This window comes from Ascaphus truei, chromosome 4 (assembly GCF_040206685.1).
Source record: "Ascaphus truei isolate aAscTru1 chromosome 4, aAscTru1.hap1, whole genome shotgun sequence".
NCBI classification, from domain to species: domain Eukaryota; kingdom Metazoa; phylum Chordata; class Amphibia; order Anura; family Ascaphidae; genus Ascaphus; species Ascaphus truei.
In genome coordinates this window covers 252,821,836-252,847,150 of record NC_134486.1, presented here as the reverse complement: position 1 = coordinate 252,847,150, position 25,315 = coordinate 252,821,836, and the positions used below count along the sequence as shown (strand labels likewise).

Genomic DNA, 25,315 nt, shown 5'->3' with positions numbered 1-25,315 from the left:
AGTATTCGATAACTCGTAATGCTATTTTTAGTGAGTTTTAATAGACTAATAATCCTTTGATTTCTATAGAAGGTTTTAAACACTTCCCCAGCAGTGCAAGATCTTTGTAACACTTTCCTGTTTGTGATAATTTGTTGCCAATATTCCCAGCAGTTTGAGCAGCAAACTGTAACAATAGATAATATAAGAATATATTGTAGCTGCTGAGTTGCACTGACTGAAGGATTGATTTGAAACTAAAAGGCAGCCATTTAGTGAACCCAGGGAAGCGGGATTTTGCTGATCGATCACGGGAGAACGATGTCAATTGGTAGCTTAGGCAATTACTTTCCAATAAAGGCAATCAAAGGCTGCATATATTAAAACAAACAAAAAAAATAAGATGTATTTTTTTTAAGCTGCTTGGATTGCCTATTTAAATGTGCTTTTCCCAGATTTATTGTTGATAAACAACTCACATAAAATCTTGTCTGGAAAAATTAGAAATACACTTATTAAATAGAAGAGCAAATAAAAGATCTCAGTCTCATCCCCAAATATATACCTAAACACACCCTACGTTCTGCCCACGACATTCGCTTTTCCTCCTGCCTTAATAATGTATCTCACTCACGCCTACAGCACTTCTCCCATACTGTCCCCTCTCTCTGCTATTCTCTACCACACACTATCAACCTCTCCCCCATCATTCAGACATTTGAAAACTCACCTTTTCAAGAAAACCGATCTGTCATAACCCTAAAATACTTACCCCCCACGCCCCCCCCATCCATCAACCCTATTGGGACCAGCTGTGCTGCTGCCCCAATCTCCATGCTATGTAACTTCCCCACCCTCAAACCTAAGGGGGATCTGCTGTGCTGCTGGACCATACTCTATCCGGAGGTATACTCTCTCCCACTTTACCTTTTTGTTTCAACATTGTCCCTCATTGCCTGTACAGTGTAAGCTATCACTCGCAGGGCTCTCATTAACTCTCTGTATCTGTTTGCGCATGTTTATCCTTATTTGTATGTAGTTATGAAATCTCTGTACCCTCGTTGTAACGCGCTGCAGATTACGTTGGTGCTTAGTAATTCAACGATAATAATCAAGTGCCTCTTATTTTTCTTGAAGTGCCTGGCCCTGTCCCTTCTAGTTCACTGAAGGGCACCCCGTTTGAAGACAAGATCTTTTTGAAGTGGAAGGAACCCATGGAGCCAAATGGCATTATCACTCAATATGAGGTACCGCAGCACATATCTGTCCGGGTGTCTTTTTTTTTTTTTTTTTCAAATAATAGCCATAATTAATCATGTCAGGTTGTACAGATTATGGTCTGAAGGTTCTTGGCGGCATGAGGGCATAGAACCTTTGTGAAGGACAATAACATCACAGCAGTGACTAGAATATTGAAATTCACGGACAATGTGTATCATTTTATGCTAGTCATACTGCATATTTGTAATAAATTACTAAATCTGAATCAAGATGGTTTTTTTTTTTTCAATCGAATACTGTCAATCCACAAATTAATGAAGAATGTTATTTGTATTAAAGATTACATACACAGCTGTGATGTCCACTATATCTGCCCTAAACAAAATGTGTCTGGTGATCTTGTGGTAGTATATGTAGTTTCACAACTGAGAATAGAGAGCCTCAACATACAGCCCCAGAATTACTAAACGGTATTAAGCCTCATCATACTCTAAGACCAATTAGCACTGTTGGTAAATCTGTACGTTTACACTGTGGCATTGCATATACAGTAGTTGCTGTGCATATTAATCCTTTTTTGTTCTGAGATAGCTGCGAGTTCCTTAACGTTGGGTTATGCCCACAGCCTCGTCCTTGCTTTATTGAAGCATTCACAAGGTTCCGTGTCAGAATGTTGAAAGCTGCCATGTAATAAACATTTTGATGGACTTCATTTTACAAACTTGAGTTGTTCAAAATGCCGGTGACTTTAAAACTGAAGCTATTGGTTTTTAAGAGTTTGTTTATTTTTCTCTCTCCTGACAGGTCCTCTACAACAGTATCAGGTCTTTTGACCCGGCAGTTCCTGTGGCTGGGCCTCCACAAACTGTTTCTAAACTTTGGAACAGTACACATCACGTATTCTCCCAGTTACACCCAGGAACCACATACCACTTTCTTATAAGGGCTAGTACTGTGAAAGGATTTGGGCTCCAAACATCAATCAATGTAACCACCAATATATCAGGTAACTGGGTTTATAAAACACATTTACAGGGGCTTTGAAAACTTTAAACTAATACATGCCAGACATGCGTAAGACCACCCTAGTGGCAATGTCTTGCCATTCTTCTTTCTCCTTGTTGATTTGATATATAGTTTAATTAATCTCTCAGCCTGCTGATCTCTTAAAATCATTAGAAATATAGCTGGTGTAGATAGTAAAACTTATCTAAAAATAAAAAAAGATGAAATCTATGCACTCCCTAAGGTGGACCTGACATTAAAGCCTCTACTGATTGCGGTTACTGCAGCAGCATCCCCCGTTTCCGTCTTCTGGTGTTGGGCTATGATCATGCCACTTCCCTTCTTCTCATAGCATGTTACGGACTGCAGAGTCGGGCGCAGTACGGAAGCTTGGTAATGTCACTCAGGGCGGCACCAGAAGCACTGCAGCTTTAGTCCTTCTATGTCTGTATTTTGCGAGTATCAACTGGTTCCCTAAGCGGTTATGATAGCATCACCTCACTATTTGGGAGAGTTTATACTCTCACTATTGTGCATGTAATTAGGAAGGATTGTGTTGATATGCAAAAATTACATTTAAATAAAGCAATGAATACAAATGTGTCGGATTTCTACTGGGATACCATACTGTTGGAGTTAACAACTTTGAAATGGTAATAAAAAGACCCCCCCCCCCCAAAAAAAAAGTGGGGGCACAAAATACACAGTTATATATACTTCCTTATAAAATGAAAGCAAAATCAGAATCTATATAGGTATATATCCAGGAAGAGAATATATAAACATACTGTGTGTTAGAGACCATGCTAAGAAGAAAATATGTGATTCAAATAACTGTTTGATGAAAGTACAACGTTAAAGAACAAATTCTTTATTCTGCCATATTTCATTACTTTGTAGTCCCTTTCTACCAGCCATCTTTCTTATTTGTTTTATTTAGGCTTCTGCGCATTTTTATTGTTCAAGCTCGCCCCAATTACCCCTTCATCCCCTTGGTTTATTATGGGGTTTTTAAACTTATGATTTTAGTATTGATATATAATTTACATGACTTAGTTTTATAACATTTATATGTTCTTTCTAGCATGGTCCCTCACACTATTTCTATATATTCTCCCTAAATATATAACTGTATGCATTCTGATTTTACTTTGATTTTCTACATTTTAAGGTATTTATTAGTATGGCTATAGTTTGCCTTTTCTCTTTTATTACCATTTCAGACTATTATGACTCCAACAGTATAGAAATAGAAAATACACACACTTTTTAGTCATTGTTTTTTTTAAATTTTATTTAAGTTTTGCATACCAACACAAGCCCTAATTACATGGACAGTAGTGACAGTATAAAACCCTCTTGTAGCGAGGTGAAACAGTCCTATCCCCTGAGAAGGCAAGGTGAAACGCGTATGGGCAGAGGTGGACTGATGCAGTGCAGTGTTACTGGTTGCACCAAAGAATAACATGACCTAGCTCCGACACCGCACCTACGGCAGTCTACACCACGAGGGGTAAAGTCGCGGGATGATCGTAGCCCAACGCCAGAAGACAGAAAGAGAGCCATCTGTTGCACTAATTTCCAATATATATATATATATATATATATATATATATATATATATATATACATACATATATATACATATATATACATACATATATATATATACATATATATATATATATACAGTGGTCGACAAATCACCAAAAAATCTACTCGCTGAACAAAAAAATCTACTCGCCACCTAGTACCACACATGTGCTGCTTGGCCAATAGGAGCTCGCCACGATGTTAAATCCACTCGCCGGGGGTGTGCAAATGTATAGGTTTGTCGAACACTGTGTGTATATATATATATATATATATATCTGTATTCAACTAAACTTTCTGACGTTTTGGTTCATTTCGTATTCTTTTTTCAGAGGTGTAGTTTCACTGTTCAGATATGCTGTATTTCTTGTTTTCTCATGAACATCATTGGTGACTGAAGAGAAACGTATTACTTGGGTTTCTTTGAAATACAGTACATGCAATAGACACATAATTTGCCAAACAAAGTATTCCTACTACACATGTAATCATTTTGAACAAGAGCATAAAACAAGTTTTTCCCTCTAATCTTGGCGTTTACCAATTCCAAATCTCCATTTGGGATCATTATGGCCCATAAGTACTAACGCGTCTCCTGCGATAAGACAGCTTCGCTGTGCTGGCTCCTTCCAGCCCAGTGACTGGAATGGGCTAGGCGCCATCTTCCGGCGCAGAAGGTGTCTTATAGCAGAAGACTGCTTAGTAAATATGGGCCTAGTTCTCAGAAATCATATGCCTGCAAATTGTGTTTAAGTTTTTTATCTGAACCCTCACTTGAATCTACTACGGTAAACATAGCTATGCTGTTTGCTGTTTTCAAAACGGTCACTCGACAATCTATGAAAATACCAATTATAGGATATCTCACGGTCTCCCAGCTTTATTATAGGCTCTAACAGGACACCGTTTGACTGATAAATGACACTCCATTTGCTAGCTTGGTTGGGTTTCTGTGAGGCTGTATTTACCCATCAATAGATGGGATTATTCGAAATGAAAATAAATAAATGAGCTGGATATTACCATTAAGAGCAGAGTAGCTCAGCTAAATATGGCTATCAACGCAAATACACCGCGTCTGATGGTAACTAATCTCTGCTGATCATCATGCCATAGAAACCTGCAATTGCTCTGCCATGTGTCCCTCTTACAGTACATACCTGTATGTGGATACTATTTGTTTTCACTTGGACTCTGGTGCAATGGTAATACTAATTTCAGAAAATGTTTTGTTTATTGTTATAGCAACAATGTAACATTATTATAATGGACCGTGTATTGTCCATGTCCTCGACTCAGCAGAAATACTCATTACTGCTAAGTGTGAGAAGCAGTCTATTGCTATTATCCCCAAGCCATTACGTGATCCCTGCTAGTAGATAGCTGTGTGGCTACCAGCACCCCGTGAGGAGGTAAGTATCCAGAAGCAGGTTGCCCCCAGAGCTGAAATGAATGGGGTTCAGCTCTGAGACCCCCTGCTTCTGTCCTATGTTAAAAAAAAAAAAAAAACGAATAGACGATACCGTTCTGTGGCTATGAAATGCTTTTATTTGTGCGAGCTTTTGAGATACACTGATCTCTTCTTCTGGCGATGTTACAATGGATAAAGCAAGAAAGGTTTTTACTTAAAAACAGTGCATCTTGGAATGTATCTGCGACTGAAGCCTATCCCACCCCCTGTGCAGTATGCGATTTATGACTTAAGGCAGTGATTCCCAACCTTTTTTGTTTGAAGGAACCCTTGAAGTATTTCGAAAAATCTCGGGGAACTCCTATCTGGCTGACACATATTAGGTTAATTTCACACCTCACGAGCCCCCTCTATTTCACACCCTCTACCCAACTATTTATCTCCCCTCCGTCTCACTCACTCTTCCCCCCCCTTCTGCCTTGCATGTATTTCTCCCCTGTGTCTCACTCTTACTCCCTCTTTTCCTCACTCACTCCCTCCCTCTCTCCTCTCACTCGCCCCTACCTTCCATCAATTACCCCACTGTAACTGAATTCCCCCAACAAAATACATATCAAAACCCCCACACCCCTAAATACATATAACCCCACCCCGCAATACATAATAAAAATACCCGCCCCCGCCAATACATATTAAAAATGCCCCCGCCAATACATATTAAAAAGACCCCCACCGCCCTCAATTAATTTTAAAAAGACCCCCCCCAAAAACATATTTTAAAAAATCGGCCCGCACAAGTAAAATCATCATCATCAGCAGCATCTCTCCCCCAGCACCCCCTCATCATTCTCATATCTCCCCCAGCACCCCTCATCATCATTATCCTCATATACCCACCTCACTGCATTTCACCCCCCCCCCCCCTGCATCTCACATCACGACCCCCCACCCCCCTGCATCCTCATATGCCTACCTCAGGCGGGAGGAGAGGATGGTATCCTGCGGTTGCCGGCGGAGGAGGAGACGAGCTAGCAGCAGGACAGGCACCGGAAGTGGTGCACTGCTAGAGCGCGCTCCTGCAGTACTGAGAGCGGGCTCGGGGGAGAGCCAGAGAAGCCGTTGCGGGCCGCACAGTGAGTGCGGACGGCCTCCGTCCGTAGGCAGAACCCCAGGTATTGCTCCACAGAAGGCGGAACCCTGGTTTGGAATCACTGACTTAAGGTCTTAAATGGTCCCTGAATGTTAGTGATGTGAGAGAGAGTGTGTGTATGTGTGTATGTGTATAAATTTATAAAAAGTGCCCACAGTGTATACAGCGCTTTACAAAAGGTGTGTGTGTGGGAGTGTATACGGATGGTGTGGGTAGGTGTAGAAATGTTAGAGGGTGTTGTTGCATTACTATTAATGTGTGTAGATACTATGTGGTCCCTATTGTAACACCGCTGGAAGAAGAGATCGGTGTATCTCGAAAGCTCGCGCAAATATAAAAGCATTTCGTTAGCCACAGAACGGTATTGTCTATTCATTTTTGATTATTAAGCTCAGCTAACATGGCATAGATACCTATATATATAGATATAGATATAGATATATATATATATATATATATATCTATATCTATATCTATATATATATATATATATATATATATATATATATATATAAATTCCTTCGATTGGATTGCCTCTTTAAAGTAGGTAATGTTATTTCAATAACCAATATCACATTTGCGACCTCGGGCAAGTCACTTTATTTCCCTCTGCTTCCGAAATACTTTTTACACAGTCTCTTGCACATTGCAAATCCTGAGCTGTCACATATATTCATCATTCTAATAGGTATGGTCATGATAATCGTCCTGATTTATTCGCAAGAAACAGCCTTTTCTTTTGTTCTTCCCAAAGCTCCTACATTACCTGACTACGAAGGGGTTGATGCGTCTCTCAATGAAACAGCCACCACAATCACCGTTCTGCTGAGACCTGCACAGGCCAAAGGTGCTCCTATCAGGTACATGGAGAAGTTATAAAGTTGGGCAGGAGTGGGTTGGCAGGTTGGCTGGGATCGAGTAAGGAAATCTTTGCAAATCAATATTCATTCAACATTAATGTCAAAGTTTTCCCCTAAAAATCCTCCCTACTCCTTTTATAGCATTTATTTCATTATTATGTACTTATTATTTATTTTATATTGAATGGTACCTTCATTTTATAATTGTATTCCCTTTCCCTTGTTGTTCCTGTACTGAGAGCAACATTTAGGAAAAATGTTAATACAGTAAATAAAAATACCACTTGTGGTGCATGTCTCATACAGGTCTGCAACCCTGTCTTTCCCCATTATTGCTTGGCATACAATGCTTCTACTTTAGCCAGGGATTCTGGGTTATGACATACAAATGAGCACAGTGTGTCACTCTTTACGTCTTATCCATTTTAACATGGACCCCTATAAACGTATGCCTGCCGCATTACACAGCTTTTCAGCACAGCCAGTAAACCTACTCACGGACAGCTGTTTCGACCTTTTCGGTCTCATCATTGAGAGTTTGACATGATCTTATAGGGGTCCTTGTTTAAATGGATTAAGAAGTAAAGTGACACACTGTGCTCATTTGCATGTCATTAGCCAGAATCCCTGGCTGTATGCCAAGAGATAATGGGGAAAGCCAGGGTTGCAGATCTGTCTTAGACATGCAAATGCACCACAAGTGGTATTGTTATTCACTGTATGGTGGTGGTTTGTGTCACTTCTTTTACCCACCACAAGTTATTTAATGTCTGAAAACTTTTCTATTAAAGTTTAATATATGTATATATACATGATTTTATATATTCATGACTTGAAGCAGCAATGCCCTTTTCACCCCCCCCCCCTCCCCCGAGAACCCAATATGAATTGTACCTGTGCAATGTTAACATTTTGCTCCCGTGAGCATGTCCTGCTCTTTGTTTGTCCTTTGGTGTTAATAAAAAAAAACCTCAAAAACTTGATTTTAATCTCTTGCCGCTAAGGTTACAACCTTGAGACGGCAATGAACTCTGGAAGAGCTTCCTTTTAACACTTAAAATGCTTATCTCCTGAACAAGGAGATATAAAATATAAAAGGGACAAGAAGAGAACTCCATAAGTTCTATATGAAATATAAAAAAGGGACAAGAAGAGAACTCCATAAGTACGTAAAAAATGCTGCTCCAACCCTCTGGTTTTGTTTTACTCTGTTTGGTTCCTTTTTTTGGGTTCGATCTGCAGAAGAGGAACTTTTGCCAAACTATGCTATTTTGCAATGTGCAAAGGAGACCCATAGTTCTGTTTTTGACATAGTGTGTGTGTAATAGTTTTATTTGAGGTCCTATATTGGCTCTGGCCACCGAAATGGCCTCAAATACAGAAGTCACAATGTTTAAGTATATGAAACCGCGTAAGTAATGGATGGATGATGATGAGTCCGCTTAGCAGGTTAGGAATAATAAATATATGGACCCGTTTGTACCTCTTCCTCAGATTGGTTTGTGTGCTTCCTTTTTCTCGATCTGTGTCACTGCTCCTCTCATCTCTCGTGTTGGGGATGGATACTTTGCAGATTAGGATAGATTTCCTTAGCACTGCAGTAGAAGATTAAAGCTATGCGCTTATAGTGGGTTTTCCCCCTTGTGTATCTGAGTCAGCTCCATTTATTATTACATGTTGATGCCACTGACTTGAAACTATGCACAAACATACTAGATTTATTTTATTTTTTTAAAGCATTTCTGCTGTATACAACAGCAGTAGCTTTGTTGTATGTGTGAAGCGAAAAGCTACAGTATAGTCAATTTTCAATCAGGCATGTGTTGAAAGCATGTCTAGCTAAAGTGTGATTAGGATTATAGCTGAGAATTGTGGCACCTGTCACATATTTGCTTTTAGGAATATCTGCACAAACTCATTTTCTTCAGCACTCATAGCATCACCTTCACACCAGTTAAATCACTCATCTAAAGACCACTTACGGCATATTAAGCTTAATTGCTCAAATGGTACAGTAGCAGTAATGGGGAAAAAAAACAGTTATTTAAAGCAGTAATCATGCTTTCTATAAATGTTATTTATTATGTATTATTATCTTTATCTTTGCTACACTGTTCATCTAAGGAGGCAAGGAATATAAAAGTTAATATTTCCGTCACAAGGGGCGCTCCAAGAATAATGGCCGATTTGCAAAGGGAAATTTAAAGTGCCGGTCGGTTTACTGCTTTAAACAGACAAGAAGTGAATCTAGTAGTTTGATTCCATGCAGACTGGTAAACTCAACATAAAGCTGCTTCCAATCTCACTCACAGAGAAACCTGCCCTAGAACACAGACATCTGACAAGAACACATATGCCAAGGGAAGGAGCCAGAAGACACCACTCCCATATAGTAGGAAATGTTGACCATGCCTGAAAAGCGTGTCCCTCCTCCCTGCTACACACAGAGGTAGAATAGTTCTGCCTTCTAGTTCATTCTTGTAAATTACTCCAAGCACAACGTCCTTTTCACAGATGCTGTAAATTAAGATCCGAGTGTCAAACAGGGTGAGCACAGTCATCTGACACATACATTTTCCTCAATAATATGCTTATTTCACACCACTTGGACCTTTTGTTAAAGAATTGAAAAGAACAACCTATTGAACCTTGAAGATGTTAAATCGGATAATGGACCTTAAAAAAAAAAAGAAGCAGCACAAACTGTGGTAATGAAAGTTTTTGGTGGGGTTGTAGGCCACATACCATCTGCTTTGAAGAAGTTTAAGGATTTTGTCTTCAACAACTGTAGAGATACAAGGCAGTCTATTTTGGTGCAGTGGACAGATTTCTGTCCATCTGTTCCCACATTACAGTATGTCAGTTATGTTTTTGATCCGCATAGCTCTGAGCCAATATACCGTGGAAGCCACAGCAAGGTCAGGAGGTTGAGAAGCCTGTCAGCTCCTTCTGTCTCTAATGGTATGACAACTGCAAATTGGTGCCTTAAGCAGAGCCCACGGCCAGTCATTATGTCCAGCCCAGAATGTGAGCCTCCCATAATATCATTTCAAAGGGAAAAGCTAACGAACAATCTTGGAACATATCAGGCGAAGAGCTTAATCTGTTACGAGTCCTCTGTAAATGTTGGGTTCCTTTGAGGTTGTTGGGCTGCTTACATGCTAAAAATGCTAAAAAATGATGTTTCTGTGGGTAAAGATTGTTGATAGCCTGCATAGTAATATATAGATGGCAATCCGTATTCCCTGTATCACCAAGTCTATAAAAGTGTTTTAGAGCCTGTTAGAATACTTTTATGCAGTAGCAGGAAAATGTGTGCCCGTTATTGACCCCCTCTGAATTGGCTCATGCTGCATCATTCAGCAATGCGTGAGATGTTTACACGTCTCATGGGTTAAATGAGTTGATAAATATGCACGCAGCATCAAAACAAACTAGCATATAAATCACATTTTATTCTTCAGATTAATCATGCAATTACCAATGTCGGATTGGACTAATCTATGTCTGACAGCTCTTTTCTTCTGCATGTTTGTTTCTCTTGTGTGAAAGTTTCCTCACAGAAAGGAGTCTGCTTGTGAAACGACAGTATATACAAAGGACAGTTTTGTTAGAATACTGGTCTTTGAGGATCACTTCATGTTTAATCTTCTTAGGGGAAGGAGGGGGGGCGGTGGTTTCTGAAAACCCACTTCACTGTGAAATTATCCAGCTAGTTTTATATTTTAATGTATTTATTTTTGGCGTGTTTTAATTAGGATTTTCTAAAAATTGCTTTTTAGCTCTGTCCTGATCACTTCAGCGTTCTTTCCCTGGTAAACTTCCAGTCCCTGACAAAAGCAGCATATATCCTACTTTTCACAATATGTGGTTTGCTCCTCTTTTAGGAGGAATCACATTTTTTATTTTATTTTTTAAAAGAAAATAACTATTAAAATGAGGTTTTGCTTGCCAATGATCTATTTCTAGCTAGGACGTAATAAGATTGTCTGATAAAAATATATTTTTTTAAAAACACTGCTTGATTACACACAGTATTGTAGCAATTACTCATAACTACTTAAATAGAAGAGAAAATTAGAAATTCAAGCCAATGGGAGCTTTCTGTCTCTTTGGAGTCTATTGAATTAGCTCATTAGTGTTTGTACTAATAGTCACTTAAATGGGTCATAAGGTTTGCTAATGTTTAGGACTGGTCAGTAGACCATGTCTTTAGTGCCCACTTAGGCATTCCTTTGCAATACTTTAACCAGACTGTACATGCAAGAGTCTCTAGATCACCTGTAACCAGCAGAAATCATGTAGGGCGGATTCCCCTGATCAGTGCTTCCTCCTTTTGGTTTTGCAGTGCCTATCAAATTGTGGTGCAAGAGCTGCATCCTCATCGGACAAAGAGAGAGACCGGGGGAATGGAATGTTACCAGGTTCCCGTGGTCTATCCCAGCGGAGGCTCCCCCTACTACTTTGCTGCAGAGTTGCCTCCTGCTAATCTTCCTGAAGCTGCTCCATTCACTGTGGGTGACAATAGAACCTATCTGGGGTTTTGGAACCCGCCTCTGGCGCCTCGCAAAAGCTATAACATCTACTTCCAGGCAGTGAGCAGCGTCGAGAAGGTGAGCGTTTGTATTGCCCGGGAAACTTGTCTGCTTAAAGCACCAGTCCCTCTTGGCATGGTTCAGCAATAAAGTGAAAGTACTCCCCCAGGTAACACATTCTGTCCTTAACATTTAACGAGCCAACATATGTGCAGTAGGTTTTCAAATATAAGCCTAAAGCCACACTTCAAGCAGCTCAATGATGAACACTTGGCAATTCAGCCATTCCAATAATACAGCAATGGATGCGAGTAACTGGGTGCTATAGGAATATACGTAGCAGTGGTACCATCTTTAATATCTGCAAATATGTTCCAACTGTTTCTCCAAAAGTGATATTTATATAGTTTGTAAATTGTATAATGTGATCTGAACAAAGTGTACATCATTTACTGATCACAAATAAAATAGCACGTTTCACATGGCCTTCCTCTGGATGGTTACCTATTGTAATGATTCCTATGGGCCAGACACCAAACTTGAGTGCACACACACACCCTGCCGGTGGAGTTCGCACCCATCTTGCTTATCTCTAGGAGTTAATGAAGCCTGAGGTCTACTGCATGAAGTGTGTGTAAAAGTATAGTTCTGTAAACCAGTGCATATGTCCTAGAAATGTTAGCTTTATGTAACCTTTCTGTGCAGAGTAATACTTTGCAGACCGCTTCAGTAATTACAAGTTGAAAGATTGCTGCGCATTTGCAGTGCTTTGGATCTTTGTAAAACAAGGCTGTATTTTATGGTGTCTTATGCTCCCGCTTCGTCTGCTCTCAATAGACTATTTCAGCATCTGTTTACTTTGAAATAGTCGTCTCCTTCCTGCAAAATTCATGTAGATCCACTATTTTAGCAAATGTGCTGTATGATCTGTGCTGGAAACTAGTTAAACAGAATCAAGTAACACGTTGAATAAGCGGGATGCTTACTCCAAGGAGATCTTCTGCACGTGAGAGCCCCTCTGTCGCCTGCTGTCTTCATTATGCACCACAGTTGAATGTTGCCGCTGGTTCGGTGTGCCTACCATACCAAATAACACAATGCTAAGTTAAGAAGTGCAGTGGGTTTCAGTTGTGAGAAGCAACATGACTGTTCAAACCTCATGCTGCCACCTGTGAATGATTTCTTTGTTTAGACTGAATTGGAGGATGGCAGCAAGGCACAGCGCGGGTAGCAATAGCACAAGATGCTTTAAAATCCAATTTAAGAATCTTACTCTAGATAAGTAGGGTCCTATTTGGGATCGCAGCATTGCTGTTATAGAGTCACCATGGCAGGTGTCTGGGGGATTAGGTGAAATTGCTAGGATATGCAGCAAGATTGATAGCTGGGGATCTGTAACTGGACACGTACAACCAAAAGAAAATTGAAGTTGTTTTTTTCCTTGCTGTTTGGGGTTTTGATAGTGGTGATATTGCTGAAATTGGAAGACGCTTTTGCTGACCCTTTGGAAATCGAGGCCAAGCCGTGGATGTAAATGATTACACATCTGCTTGCTGATCGTGAAATGGTTCCTAGGAACTGTGGGCGTTTTGGGGGGTATAGGCTGAGTAAGCCCAGGTAACAGAAGAAATGATCACAGCAGCTTTTTAATCGGACATGTCTTAAAGGAGTTACAAAAAATGACTTTAATTTGTTCATCTTTGTGTTTGGGTCACTTTGCTTAAATAAATGGCAGCATAGGGAGACATAAAAAAAACACCACACAAAAAAAAACTGCTCAGAAATAGACAATTCTAATTGAAACGCAGGTAGAGGAATGTAAATGTAAATGCAATATCAGTCCGCTCCAATAGGGGGCAGCCCTTCTCTCTAGCAAAAGACATCTGCAGTTTACGAACTACAGTCACACTGTCCTTTAAAAGCACATGTTGTTTTTCTTTGGTTGATATCAACTTTCAGTAACACTTTGTATCCCACGTACAGTAACTCTAACCTTTCTTTGTTGTCGTGTAAGCATCCCAGACATGTCGGCACGCTTGGGTTTTAGGTGATAGAACAAAATAGCTGTAATATATCGTGAACTTGTCAGTAGACTTCCATTGCCATATATCTACGTAGCGGCACAACCTGATGATATACTGTAACTACGGTTTTTACTGAAGGGAAATAGTTTGCCCCCTAAAATACAGTGGGAAATGGCCATGCCATACTTTTACTGCAGGTATTACCTGTAAGGGGGACAGTAAAGGTCACGCTTGTTTATTGTGGCCCTGCTTTGACTGAATCGTTGCCCCAAGTGAAATCTCGTAGTGCTGCAGTTTTCTTAATAGAAATGACAAAAAAATATGCTTACAGTACTTTTCTTTTTTCCTCTTTTACTAGGAAACGAAAACTCAGTGTGTGAGAATTGCTACTAAAGGTAAGCCTATTCCACTTTTTCCAAATGGGCCCTCTTGCATTGCCCGAGTCTATTAAAGATGGCTTGTCTGTATACGGCTGGCTAAGAACAATAGTTGCACTTTTACCTACTTGCATGTCTGCACATATAAAGAGTGCGCTGGTATTTGGCCACCAAAATGTTGTTGTAGGAGTAGACAGGATTTAAGAGAAATGATGAATTTGTTTCTGAAATCTTCTGCTCTGCAGGGTCTTGTTCCTGTGAACAGCTGGAGAATTAGTAAAAAGCTGGCAGCATTGGTTTATAAGGAAACATCATGCTTGTTTAGAGCTGTCTGAGCTGTGGCAAAAGGAATATGTTATGTATCCGAGTTTTTATTTTTTAATCAGCAGTCTGCTTTTGGAGTTTAACCATATGGGTTAATGTCGCCTTCAACAAGCGATTTATGTTTTCTGCAGCAATTCTCATGTTTTCTTTTTCAGTACATAACTATTGCTTCAACGATTCTGGGCTAAGGGGAAAAAAAACACACATCTGTTTCCTAGATGACAAATAATATTTTTGTCAAATTTTGTTTTCATAGTTTTGAGGAGAGCTGTACTAAATATCCATGTACTATTAGAACAAATGAATCTAGTAGTGCTTAGACTCACTGAATTTACCTTTAACAAAAACACAAACAATGTGCTCCAGAATTAATCTTGTTCATTGCATTTGTGAGAGGCTCTGGCAAGGAAGGAATGAACTTCTTGTCAGTACTTGGGTGTTGTCTTGTGATTGCAAGTACTTTGCATCGTTCGATACAAGTGGGACGAAGAGTCGACTGAAAGGCTGCAGGTTCTGTCTCCTTGAATCCTCTGCCAAAGAAGTTCAATCGCAGGACATTCGCTCATAGGAAATCTGGTTTGCTCGTGGAGAGGGCTTAATGTTCAGACCGTTAGGAGCGTGTTCTCCGGCTGTATTTTTAACCTGCTCATTTCATAATTGCACAATTTTGTCAACTCCGAGGTTTTTGATTCCCGCAGCGTAAACAAGAACAGTCTAAATGAATGCCAGAAAGCACTCTTCAGAGGTCTAGTGCTACTCTAGCTTGGATTTGCAGGCGGATAATTAGAGTTGAGAGCTCACTGATGGGCTGAACTAGATTAAGCAACTGCTTTTTATCTGCAGTGCATCACGGTGTAGGGCTTCATGATGAGAAGCTCACTCTTCATTTCTGTTCTCTCTTCTGGTGCTAAAGAGGCGCCAATTACTTGGCATAAGAGGCTGCATTTAGAAGGGGTGAGCTAAATGAACGAGGCGTATATTTTAAAGGCAACACAATTCCTAGAGCCCCTGACAGACATATCCACGTTCACTGCTTTTCTCACTGCTAGAAATACAGGTGCGTCGACGAGTATTCTAAAACTTGCTTTAAGCTTGCCTTGGAAAATCTGGGGCTATCACCAACAAGATCCAGCTACATGCTGGGTACATGCTGCAACATTTCAGTGACATTTCTGCAGAGACTAATGGCCCATCGGATTAACACAGCAGGGGTCCCTGGCAGTCCCCGTTCAGTTTTAATGGGACTGCCAGGGACCCCCGCTGTTAATCCGATGGGCCATTAGTCTGTCTGCAGAAATGTCACTGAAATGTTGCAGCATGTACCCAGCATGTACCTGGGTGTTGTTGGTGATTGCCCCAGATTTGTTTTAGAATACTCGTCGGCACTACAGTACGTTCTTTTGCATTGACATGGCATTTTGTTCGGTTTCGAACCCCCACATGTCACTGATTTTGTCCCTTGACGGTTGACAACTCTGTCCCCTGTGATGTAGTCAATTAGAAAAGATGGCCAGGAGGAATATGTGCCTACTCGTGTTTTTGTTGATTTTCAAATATATTGTCTGCGTCTCTTTTTATATTCTTTGTTGCTTTAAGTGGGTTTGTATTAGTTTGTGTATTAGTATTGTGTTTGTATATTAGTTGACCTGTTGTATGACTGATTGGCTTCTTCCTGCCTCCCTCACTCTCGCGCCCTCATTCTCTTCACCCACATGAACATTTAGGCCCTTATTCAATATAGTGAGCAGTGGAGTAATGCACAGTTAACAATGCATGAGCAACCATTCTGGTTAATGGCGCTTACTGCATCATTTATTTTTCTCTCATTCTCTCTCGTGCTATAATTGGTTTATTTCTCAGTTTCCCTACCACTTTTGGGTGGTTAGTGTTTTCCTGTGTTCACCCTAATTAATCTCTCCGTCTGCCGAGATATTGGTCTTTTTCTCTCCCTAGAGTATGCCATTAATTAAGTTATTGCGAAACTTTCGCTCTGGTTACAGGGGCAGTAGCTGTCACTTAAAAACGTTGAACGTTTCCCACAGTCCCTGGTTCTGTTTGCCTTGTCACATGATTGTATACACATCAGCATTCACCATGTTTCAATGGATTTAGCTCAGATGTTTTTCAGAAACATAGCTTTACTGCGAATATTGATCAATGCGTTTTTTTCCCCCATCCATATTAAATTAATAAAGGGTCGTAGAAGGTTAAAGTGAATTCCAATCATATCTTTGTGCCGACACAATATTCAGAACCGTTCAGTCAACTTGTTTTTTCCAATTAGTAAACACGGGTGGCTATACAGTAGAATAAAGTATTCTGCTGCTGAGGGCAAATGTATCATGTTGAGTATTATTTGCAGATTGTAAAAAAAAAAAACTGGAAGAGGTTAATTAGTTTAAAAAAAAAAAGTGTGTGTGTGTGTGTGTGTGTGTGTGTGTTTACAATCTGATGTCAATGACCAGGAGTTCAAATGCCTTCCGGTAGCCAAACACTTTAGAGACTTAAAACATTCATTGGCAACGTTCAGGTGTATGCCTATCCTGCAGGTCCCAGCGCCCGCACGAGTGGGGGACAGAAATAGACTCTTGCTGCAGAGTGATGCAAGGCATGTTTTTGAACTCAGGACTGTGGCACCGTTTGGCCTTAATGAGGATCTAAAATTGGGGTGTTTTTTGTGATTTTTAGTGATTTTTTATATCAGCCTTCTTCATGTTGTCTCACTTATTGTTCACTGTCATGTTTCCCTCACGTGGTTAACCCTAGTAGATGGTGTATGCACTAAAGTTTGTTTTGTTAGCACATTTACAAGTTATGGATGCGGTATCAATTTGTCGCATGCCGCGATGTATTATGGATGAGATGTGAGCAGTATGATGATCATATGGAGCTAGTTAATAACAGTAGTATATATCATGTGATTAGTTTTAATACATTGTGCTATCACATGTATGCATATGTTTTTCAAGCCTACTTATGTCTCCCTTACGCCCCATGACCTGGATGCCCATATATACACACAGAAAAATTGCAGCGCCTTACTGCACAGAGATGATACCATGTATAACCTGATAGTGTGCTAGGTTTGAGAGTATGGAAAATTAAACAACTTATTGGCTAGTTGATGGTAAAAATAGATAAGCACAGACCAACACACTTATACCAATTAGCAATACATTACTTGCTAAATAGCATGAGCCAACCATGCAATAATGGATAGGAGTGTGAACAGGTGACAAATAACAAAGACAAACACCATACAATACAGAAAAGGAAGGGATAGGAAAGGGGGTAGGGAGGGGAGGAATGGGATAGGGAGTGAACAAAAGGAATGACAAAAATAAAAAAGTAAAAACTATGCCAAGAAAAAAGTAAAAATGTATACAGGGATACCCCACATTAACGTACGCAATGGGTCCAGAGCATTTATGTAAAGCGAAAATGTACTTAAAGTGAAGCACTACCTTTTTCCACTTATCGATGCATGTACTGTACGGCAATCGTCATATACGTGCATAACTGATGTAAATAATACAATAATAACGGGGTCTATAGTCTCCCCGCTTGTGCACAGCTTCGGTACAGGTAGGGAGCCGGTATTGCTGTTCAGGACATGCTGACAGGCGCATGCGTGAGCTGCCGTTTGCCTATTGGGCGATATGTCCTTACTCGTGAGTGTATTTAAAGTGAGTGTCCTTAAACCGGGGTATGCCTGTATTTATAAAAACGCTGGAGACGCCAAGCAATTTTCCACAGGAACAACTGCCTTCTTCACTAATCTATAAAACAAAAAAGGAAAGTGCATGCTCCATAGCGCAAATCAATAAAATAAAGGTTTATTGCGACAAGATAAAAAATGGCAACTCACAAAAGTCGCTGAATAATAAGCGTTGGAGAACGCAAGCAAAGGATGTATGATTCAGCCACACTCATAACCGGGACCTGGGCCTCGCGGACAGAGGATGGAGTTCCGCTTCCGGGCGCGCCTCAGTTAGACGTCGTGTCAATCCTCCTCCGGAAGAGATGTTACTGTGTTACTGGCTCCAGCTCCGCTCTCCGCTCTCAGCTCCGTGTAAAAGATGGCTTCTCACATGCAGTTCTCAAACCAGAAGGAAAGCCCTACGCGTTTCGTCGTGTCAGAATTTTGTGACTTCATCAGGGGTACGTCACTGAGGTACTGGTAACTTTAATATATATATATTGTAGTCCACAGAAAATCGGGTTAGAAAGAATAAAACATTTCTAATGAATGCATCAAAGCAAGTACAAAATCAATTTTTGTACCTGCTTTGATACAATCATTAGATATTTTTTATTCTTTTAAAAAAAGTAATGTAAATAGAGTACTTTTTTCCTGATGAAGTAGACGTACTGCTGCGACACACTTTATTCGAGCAAATACCCAGTATGTACCTGGCAGATACCTGGAATGCGCCGCTCCTCACCTCTGACAAGCCCCGTTGCGTTTGCCTTCCCAGCCATGGTTCATGCCTGGCTGACGGGCGGCTGATCTGTTAAATGATAATGATTAGGATTTAATAGGCTGCAATGCTTCGCGTGTCTACCAAATGGCATAAATTCATGAATTGTAATGCAGTATATATATATATATATATATATATATATATACTGTGCAGTATTGCAGCCAGCGGGAATAAAATGCTTCAATCCCTGCCTGGAAAATAACGCAATGCACTCGGGCAGAAAACAGTCACAAACCTCAATACACCCGAGTATACCCGAATTCGTGGGACTAGCCGAGCTCGAATAAAGTGTGTCGCCAGTGTACGTCTATGAAATGCTTTGGATGTTTATTGTGGGCTTTATTTGCAAGTCCCCTGCTTCACTGTAGCTACATAGCTTTAATATTACTGCCCTGCAGTGAAAATCTGGGCTTTGGTTAATGTTCCGCCATTTGGTTGCTTACGCGACGCACAGGTGACATCACAGGCAGCTGCTCCCCAAAGCATAGGACTGCTTCTTGCCTTTCTGGAGAGACATAGCTACTACACGGATTGTGTCAACCCCAGCATCCAGGAGAACCGGAAATATCCTATGACCTGCAGGGGAAGAATCCTTACCTGTTGAGGATCTCAATCACACACCTTCTGCGATGGCAAGGGCTCCTGTGGCTACTGGACATACCAGCTGACGACACTGTTCCTCCGATGTGGACGTGGACCTATCGTTGTAACCCATGCCGCTTGTCACATTACATGCTTAAAAGAACAGATTTCTTGTACGTGCAATACACAACATTTTTTTATTCACAATACAGTATATATACTTTTTATACTACACTGAGTCTTGCGCTTGTTCATTTTATTTTTTCCTATTTCTATGCGATGACTAGCCATCTTTTGTGGATTACAGACTCCATAACTTACCTACGCCTTATCTAAGGTCATGTTTATATTCACTTGTATTACAATTAGTTGAATCACCAATTCACATGGATTATACACATTCACTTGTTTTTCACTTCAATTATATCACTATTTGTTTATGTGATATCAACGTTTTTTTAATCAATTGTTGCCCTGCGTTTCTTTTCACTATTCCCGTAGCTGCAGAGCTGCTCTCTCCTTGCTAGGGGGAAATCCCGTGGTCCCATAAGCCAGTCAGGTCACTATGTCTAGAGAGGCAATACCGTAGACTGGACAGAGTCCAAATACAGGACAGTCCAGTTCAATACTGGACACTTGGCAAACCTATTAGTGGTAATCTGATTGCGTCTCTCCTGCAGGACTTCATCAGGAGTCGATTGGTACAAGGCTCCTCTTATTTTTCTACAGCAGTGCCCTTATGCAAGGCAGTGTCCTTCCCCACATGCAAAACACACAAGCACACTGTGTTACTCATTCCATTTTTATCATTTGCAGCATCTGTGATTGATCAGGGGTATAAGTGGAGTTTTGCTAGGTGATTTCTCATTCATACTGTCACAAATGGCACACCTGTGAGCATGTGACTTGTATATGTGACCAGGGTTAATACACATAGCTACCTAGCATACCCATATTTCACCTCCGCAAGATCCCTCAAATGAATATCTCCCCTCAACTGTCACAAATGTAGCTTAAATCGCTACCACCATCCAAAATATATCAAGATTCACTTGAATAGTCGTTGGTCCCTGTTTACTAAACAAAATATGTAATTAGCACACAGAAATCTCTTATAGCAAAATGTGTCAGAAAATGTAATTATTCTCTTCAAAATGTGCAAAGTTTGATCGGAGCCCAAAGTCATTACAAAAATAGTATAGTAGAAATAGTATAGTAGAAAGAAGAACAAAGTTCTAGATATCAGTGCTCAAGATCCATGAATCAATTGATGGCTGTGCGTATATAATTGCTCAGAATATTCAACTTGCTAGAGACAAATGTGAATGGTTTTGTATTGTAGCCCCCCAAAAATCTAAATATATTTGAATGGTTCAATGAAGCAAGCTATTGAATGTAATAGATATACAAGTTGAAAGAAGAACAAAGTTCTAGATATCAGTGCTCAAGATCCATGAATCAATTGATGGCTGTGAGTATATAATTGCTCAGAATATTCAACTTGCCCACGCTTTGAAAAAGCGCAAAACGCGTTAGTGACTGACCTGTTTGACCATGTTGTCACCAGAGTAAATAAAGGCCTTTCTAATTTAGCTTCTGGTTTATAGCCCCATATATTTTTGTGAATGCTTTGCTCCACTTTTTACCAATTTGGATCTCTCCAAAAATAGTATAGTGCTTATGCTACAGAAAGATTATTACAAAAACATACAGTACAATATATGTAGACCGTTTCATAAATTAATAAGGGGGAACATAGAAAAATCTAACGTTACCACATTACACTTATCAGATTCCTTCTAAAGAGGTAATTGTAGCATGAAAGATGATCAATCACGTGTCTAGTTGACATACGACACTCTGTTAAATTCTAAATTCATATTCCAAATGCAGGGTTTATATGCTCAATTCCCTTCATTGAAACACAGCATAAACCCACCTTCTGGGTGTATCGTTATCCCCCTTTCCTCATAAATATGTGATGACACCATTATGGCTTAAGAAAAAAAAAACTCTTCAATTAAAAAAAAACATGCCTGAACATATAACATGTCCCATATCTTTATCACCGTAGCTCCTGGAATAACGTGATTCATATCAATAGTATGTTCTGATGAGCTTGCTGCATGTAAAGAGACTATTTTTGACCGGCTTACGCCTAAGTTTGAGTAACAAATGGATATCTGACCTTTGCATTCTCACAATCATGACGTGTTTCATATTTAATTTGTCTAATCGTAACTGTTACAAAGATGAATCTGTAATTTTTGTGAATTGTTGTTAGACCCATGATATTTAATTTTTAGTACATTCAAACCATTCTGCGGACTATCTTCCAGACTATGCCCTCTGGTATTCCCAGACCACCAATGAATGTCTTTTGTTATATTGAAAGGTTTGTTGCTTACTTCTACTGTTAGAGATTTGTGACTTCACATTTTCCTAAAACCAAATTCCTTATATTTATAAGAGGTACAGATTGCAATTCAAATTAACCTTGGGTGATGCAGATTTATAAAAATCCTGAATATCTTCTGGCATTATCGTTACGCATACTTTGCATCTTTGTATTGGTGATCTGTTTAAAAAATACTGCTTCTATTGTACTTCAAATGTTCACATTTTAGCTCGTGAGTTTACCATTCAGGTATGAGGTCTATACTGTTCACCTTTGTTAGCTGAAGTAGCGTGTCAATGTTCCAGGAACTACCAGGGTCAAACCCCTTTTTTGCATTTAAATAGTTTTTTTTTTATTATTATTTAAAATCTCAGATTTTTCAAAAAGGTCAAAATATATTGGAATATTTAAGTTGCAATAGGCATACTGAGATGTTTTAAGTGTCATAAGAGCAGCTGTCCGTATTACAGCTAGACATGGAGTAAGCAATCTACTGTATTTAATTTTTAATCAAGGTTATTGAAGATGGCTATTGAGACATCGCCTACAGTAAAACCTTTATTTTACAAGCTTCTGCTTCAATGAAAAAGCAATACGTCCTATAGTATTAAATATTAGCTAAAAGATCAGGTAATATTTATGTCACACATTTCACAAAGGATACATGTATGCAAAGCTATTTTAAAAATCTATATATTTAAAGAACAAAATCAAGGTACAAATATTCATGCTTGGCAATAAAAGCTGGAGCAGATTGTACAATTTAAAGGCAACCTATATACTGTAGCAAATATTTTGTTCTTTATTGTGAACAAATCAAATGTAAAAATAAACAAATGGTAGAGAATATACATTTTTTTCTTATTATTCAAATGGAGACAAATTAGTATGTAATCATGTCGGCTTTAAGGGTGTATTTGGTCTTACTATGTATTGGTTATTATCCTGGACTCCCTCCTACTGTTTTCAAAGCTGTGTATGGAAGCATAATGTGGAAATATTAATCCGCGAGCTTTAAATTACATATGATAGTGTCTCTTTCTGAGGAAAAGCGTGTCTGTGTAGCTGTCCTGCCAATATCCATGTCTGCCCTCCTGCAGGGAGAATCTTTATAAACAGTGGGCCTTGGGAAAAGTCTATTAACTAAATCACTACTAGGGCAAGATTCACTTCTCTCCCATTTGCACTGTGAAGAATGTTGTATAAAGACACCGCTAACTGCTTTGATACCATGCAGTCCTGCAACAACTGGGACACAAAACGCTAGGTTCTCCTTAACTAGCATCAATCTTACAGAGCCTTTATTGTGCATAGTAAAAACAGCCAGCAACCGTCTGCTTTGTGGTTGCAAAGAACCACAGCGTGGTTTCCCAATTATTCATGAAATATTAAAACAAAGTATGGGTTTAAACATTTACAGGCCATATTTACCAACCAGTGCTAAACCATAATGGGCCATTTGTTAATCTGGCCCTGTGAGATGTAACCTTTTTCATAATCTTACTGCATACAACTCTGCACATCTTTAAATGCCATTGTAGAATTTGAGAGTCGTTGAATGCTACAGTATATAGACATTGGTGACACTAAATCTATTGTTTACATTTCTCCTTATTTTATTTGTTGGTTGGGTAAGTGATTTAAGACTCTTAAAGAAAAAAATCATTCCCATTCATTGTACAAAAAAAGAATATGCACACAGCGCCCCAGGGATCAGTACAGATATGTCATTGATATAGATTTATTCAAATCTCGGGGATCTGTAGGGCTAAAAAACATCAATAAAATACACTTAATTGACAAAAGTGAACAAAATAGTCTGTATAGATTGTCTATAGTCTGTCACCTATAGCAAAAACAGAAACCCATATATGCAATGCATAATCAGAGTAATAGTGAAACAAAAACAGTAACTGTGACTCACTGCAAGCATAAGGTGCAATGCAATCCTTCCCAAAGCAACCTCCCGTCCAGGAAAGTCACAGCACAGCAATACAAAAAGAAGCACAAACCCAAAAGGCCACAGAGGGTGAGGACAACGCTAATCAAGTGGTGTAAAACGGGACGCCGAGGGTGGTGCTGTGTAAACAGTCTCCGAACTGCACCTTCACTGCGGTAGAGTAGAAACCCCGTTTGCACTGCCTGCTAGCTTTCCTCAGCCAATGGGCATGTGTATCTGTACTGATATCCGGTGCGCTGTGTGCATATTCTGTTTCGTTTTTCACCCCGAAGGGTGTATCTTGTTTAGGAGACTGTGGGGAGTGACTCCATGCGCCTAGCAGCAAAGGGATCTGTGTTCTTATAAGATCTTTAAGACCGCACTAGTGCCGAATTCTCGAATTGTGTTCAGCACCAACTTATTCTACAGCCTTTTTTTTAAATACATCTTGCATGCCATCTGCTGGGACAGGGCTCTGTTTGGGGGAAGATACTTTGTTGATTGAGTTTTCGCCACTTTTTTTGTTTGTTTCCTCTTTCCATTGGACTCCCTAACAAAAATGTTCCCTGACCTGCTTCTCAAATCTATTAATGTGAAGGAACTCTCCTCCGCTCCATGTTATGAGATACTTGCCAAGTCTCACAGCACAGACGCCCGCAGAGCGGGATTTGTAGCAAGCGCTTGGTGCTTGGAGCCCTGCCTGTAAGTGAGACATGGAGCTCTCGTAATCCGTGGCTGTATAAAGCTTATAACCACAGGGCGAAGCAAAAGGCAGGAACGTTCATTCTTAACCCTGTGGCATCTGTAGTGCATATATTTCTAATCATGTTGTATTTGCATTTAGCAACATTTGAGTAAAATCCTTTTTGTGCAATGTAAATGTTGGTAGTGACTAATCTGAGCATTAAAGAAATCCGACACGCGGGGTCACATTCATTAAGATGTGTAAATTGCACACACATTTTCTACGTTGGTTTTTTTTTATAGCTATATTCCAATTTTCAAAAGAGTAGATATTGTACTAATACCAAGTTACAGTAGGTGGTGTGACCGATTTGGACACCTTTTCAGACTTTTTCCTATCTTTTCTTATCAGTTTGGTGGATGTACATAATTAGTGTAGGATAGTTGAGATCTAAAACAGTTGCACAGAACGGTCGAATATCCAGGCCATGGTGCGAACATTGGATAATTCTTGACTGTGGTACCTTTGGCCAAAGTTTTTACAGTGAAAGCCCCAACTAAATGATTTTGTGATTCAAAGGATTGCTTCGTTCCATGAAGAGAATGCCGACTCTGCTAATCATTGTTTGTTTTACATGGCATTCCACCGCCAAACCAGGAGATTAAGAGAAACACGAATTGTGACCTGTGACGTGTACAGTACATTTCCATTTGGGCATAGTAAAGAAATCTTTAAGGACAGACTCCTG

At 39.7% G+C, this 25,315-nt stretch overlaps 1 protein-coding gene across 5 annotated transcripts in view; it reads left to right on the top strand.

The window, feature by feature from the left end:
- The window catches only part of PTPRK (protein tyrosine phosphatase receptor type K), a 449,549-nt gene that overhangs the window by 352,322 nt on the left and 71,912 nt on the right, over positions 1–25,315 (top strand). For all 5 annotated transcript variants that reach the window (XM_075597282.1, XM_075597281.1, XM_075597279.1 and 2 more), the window contains exons 9-13: positions 1,117–1,226; positions 2,005–2,206; positions 7,114–7,219; positions 11,568–11,832; positions 14,137–14,173. In XM_075597282.1, coding sequence (XP_075453397.1) covers positions 1,117–1,226; positions 2,005–2,206; positions 7,114–7,219; positions 11,568–11,832; positions 14,137–14,173 — 720 coding nt within the window. The remainder of the gene's footprint in view (positions 1–1,116; positions 1,227–2,004; positions 2,207–7,113; positions 7,220–11,567; positions 11,833–14,136; positions 14,174–25,315) is intronic.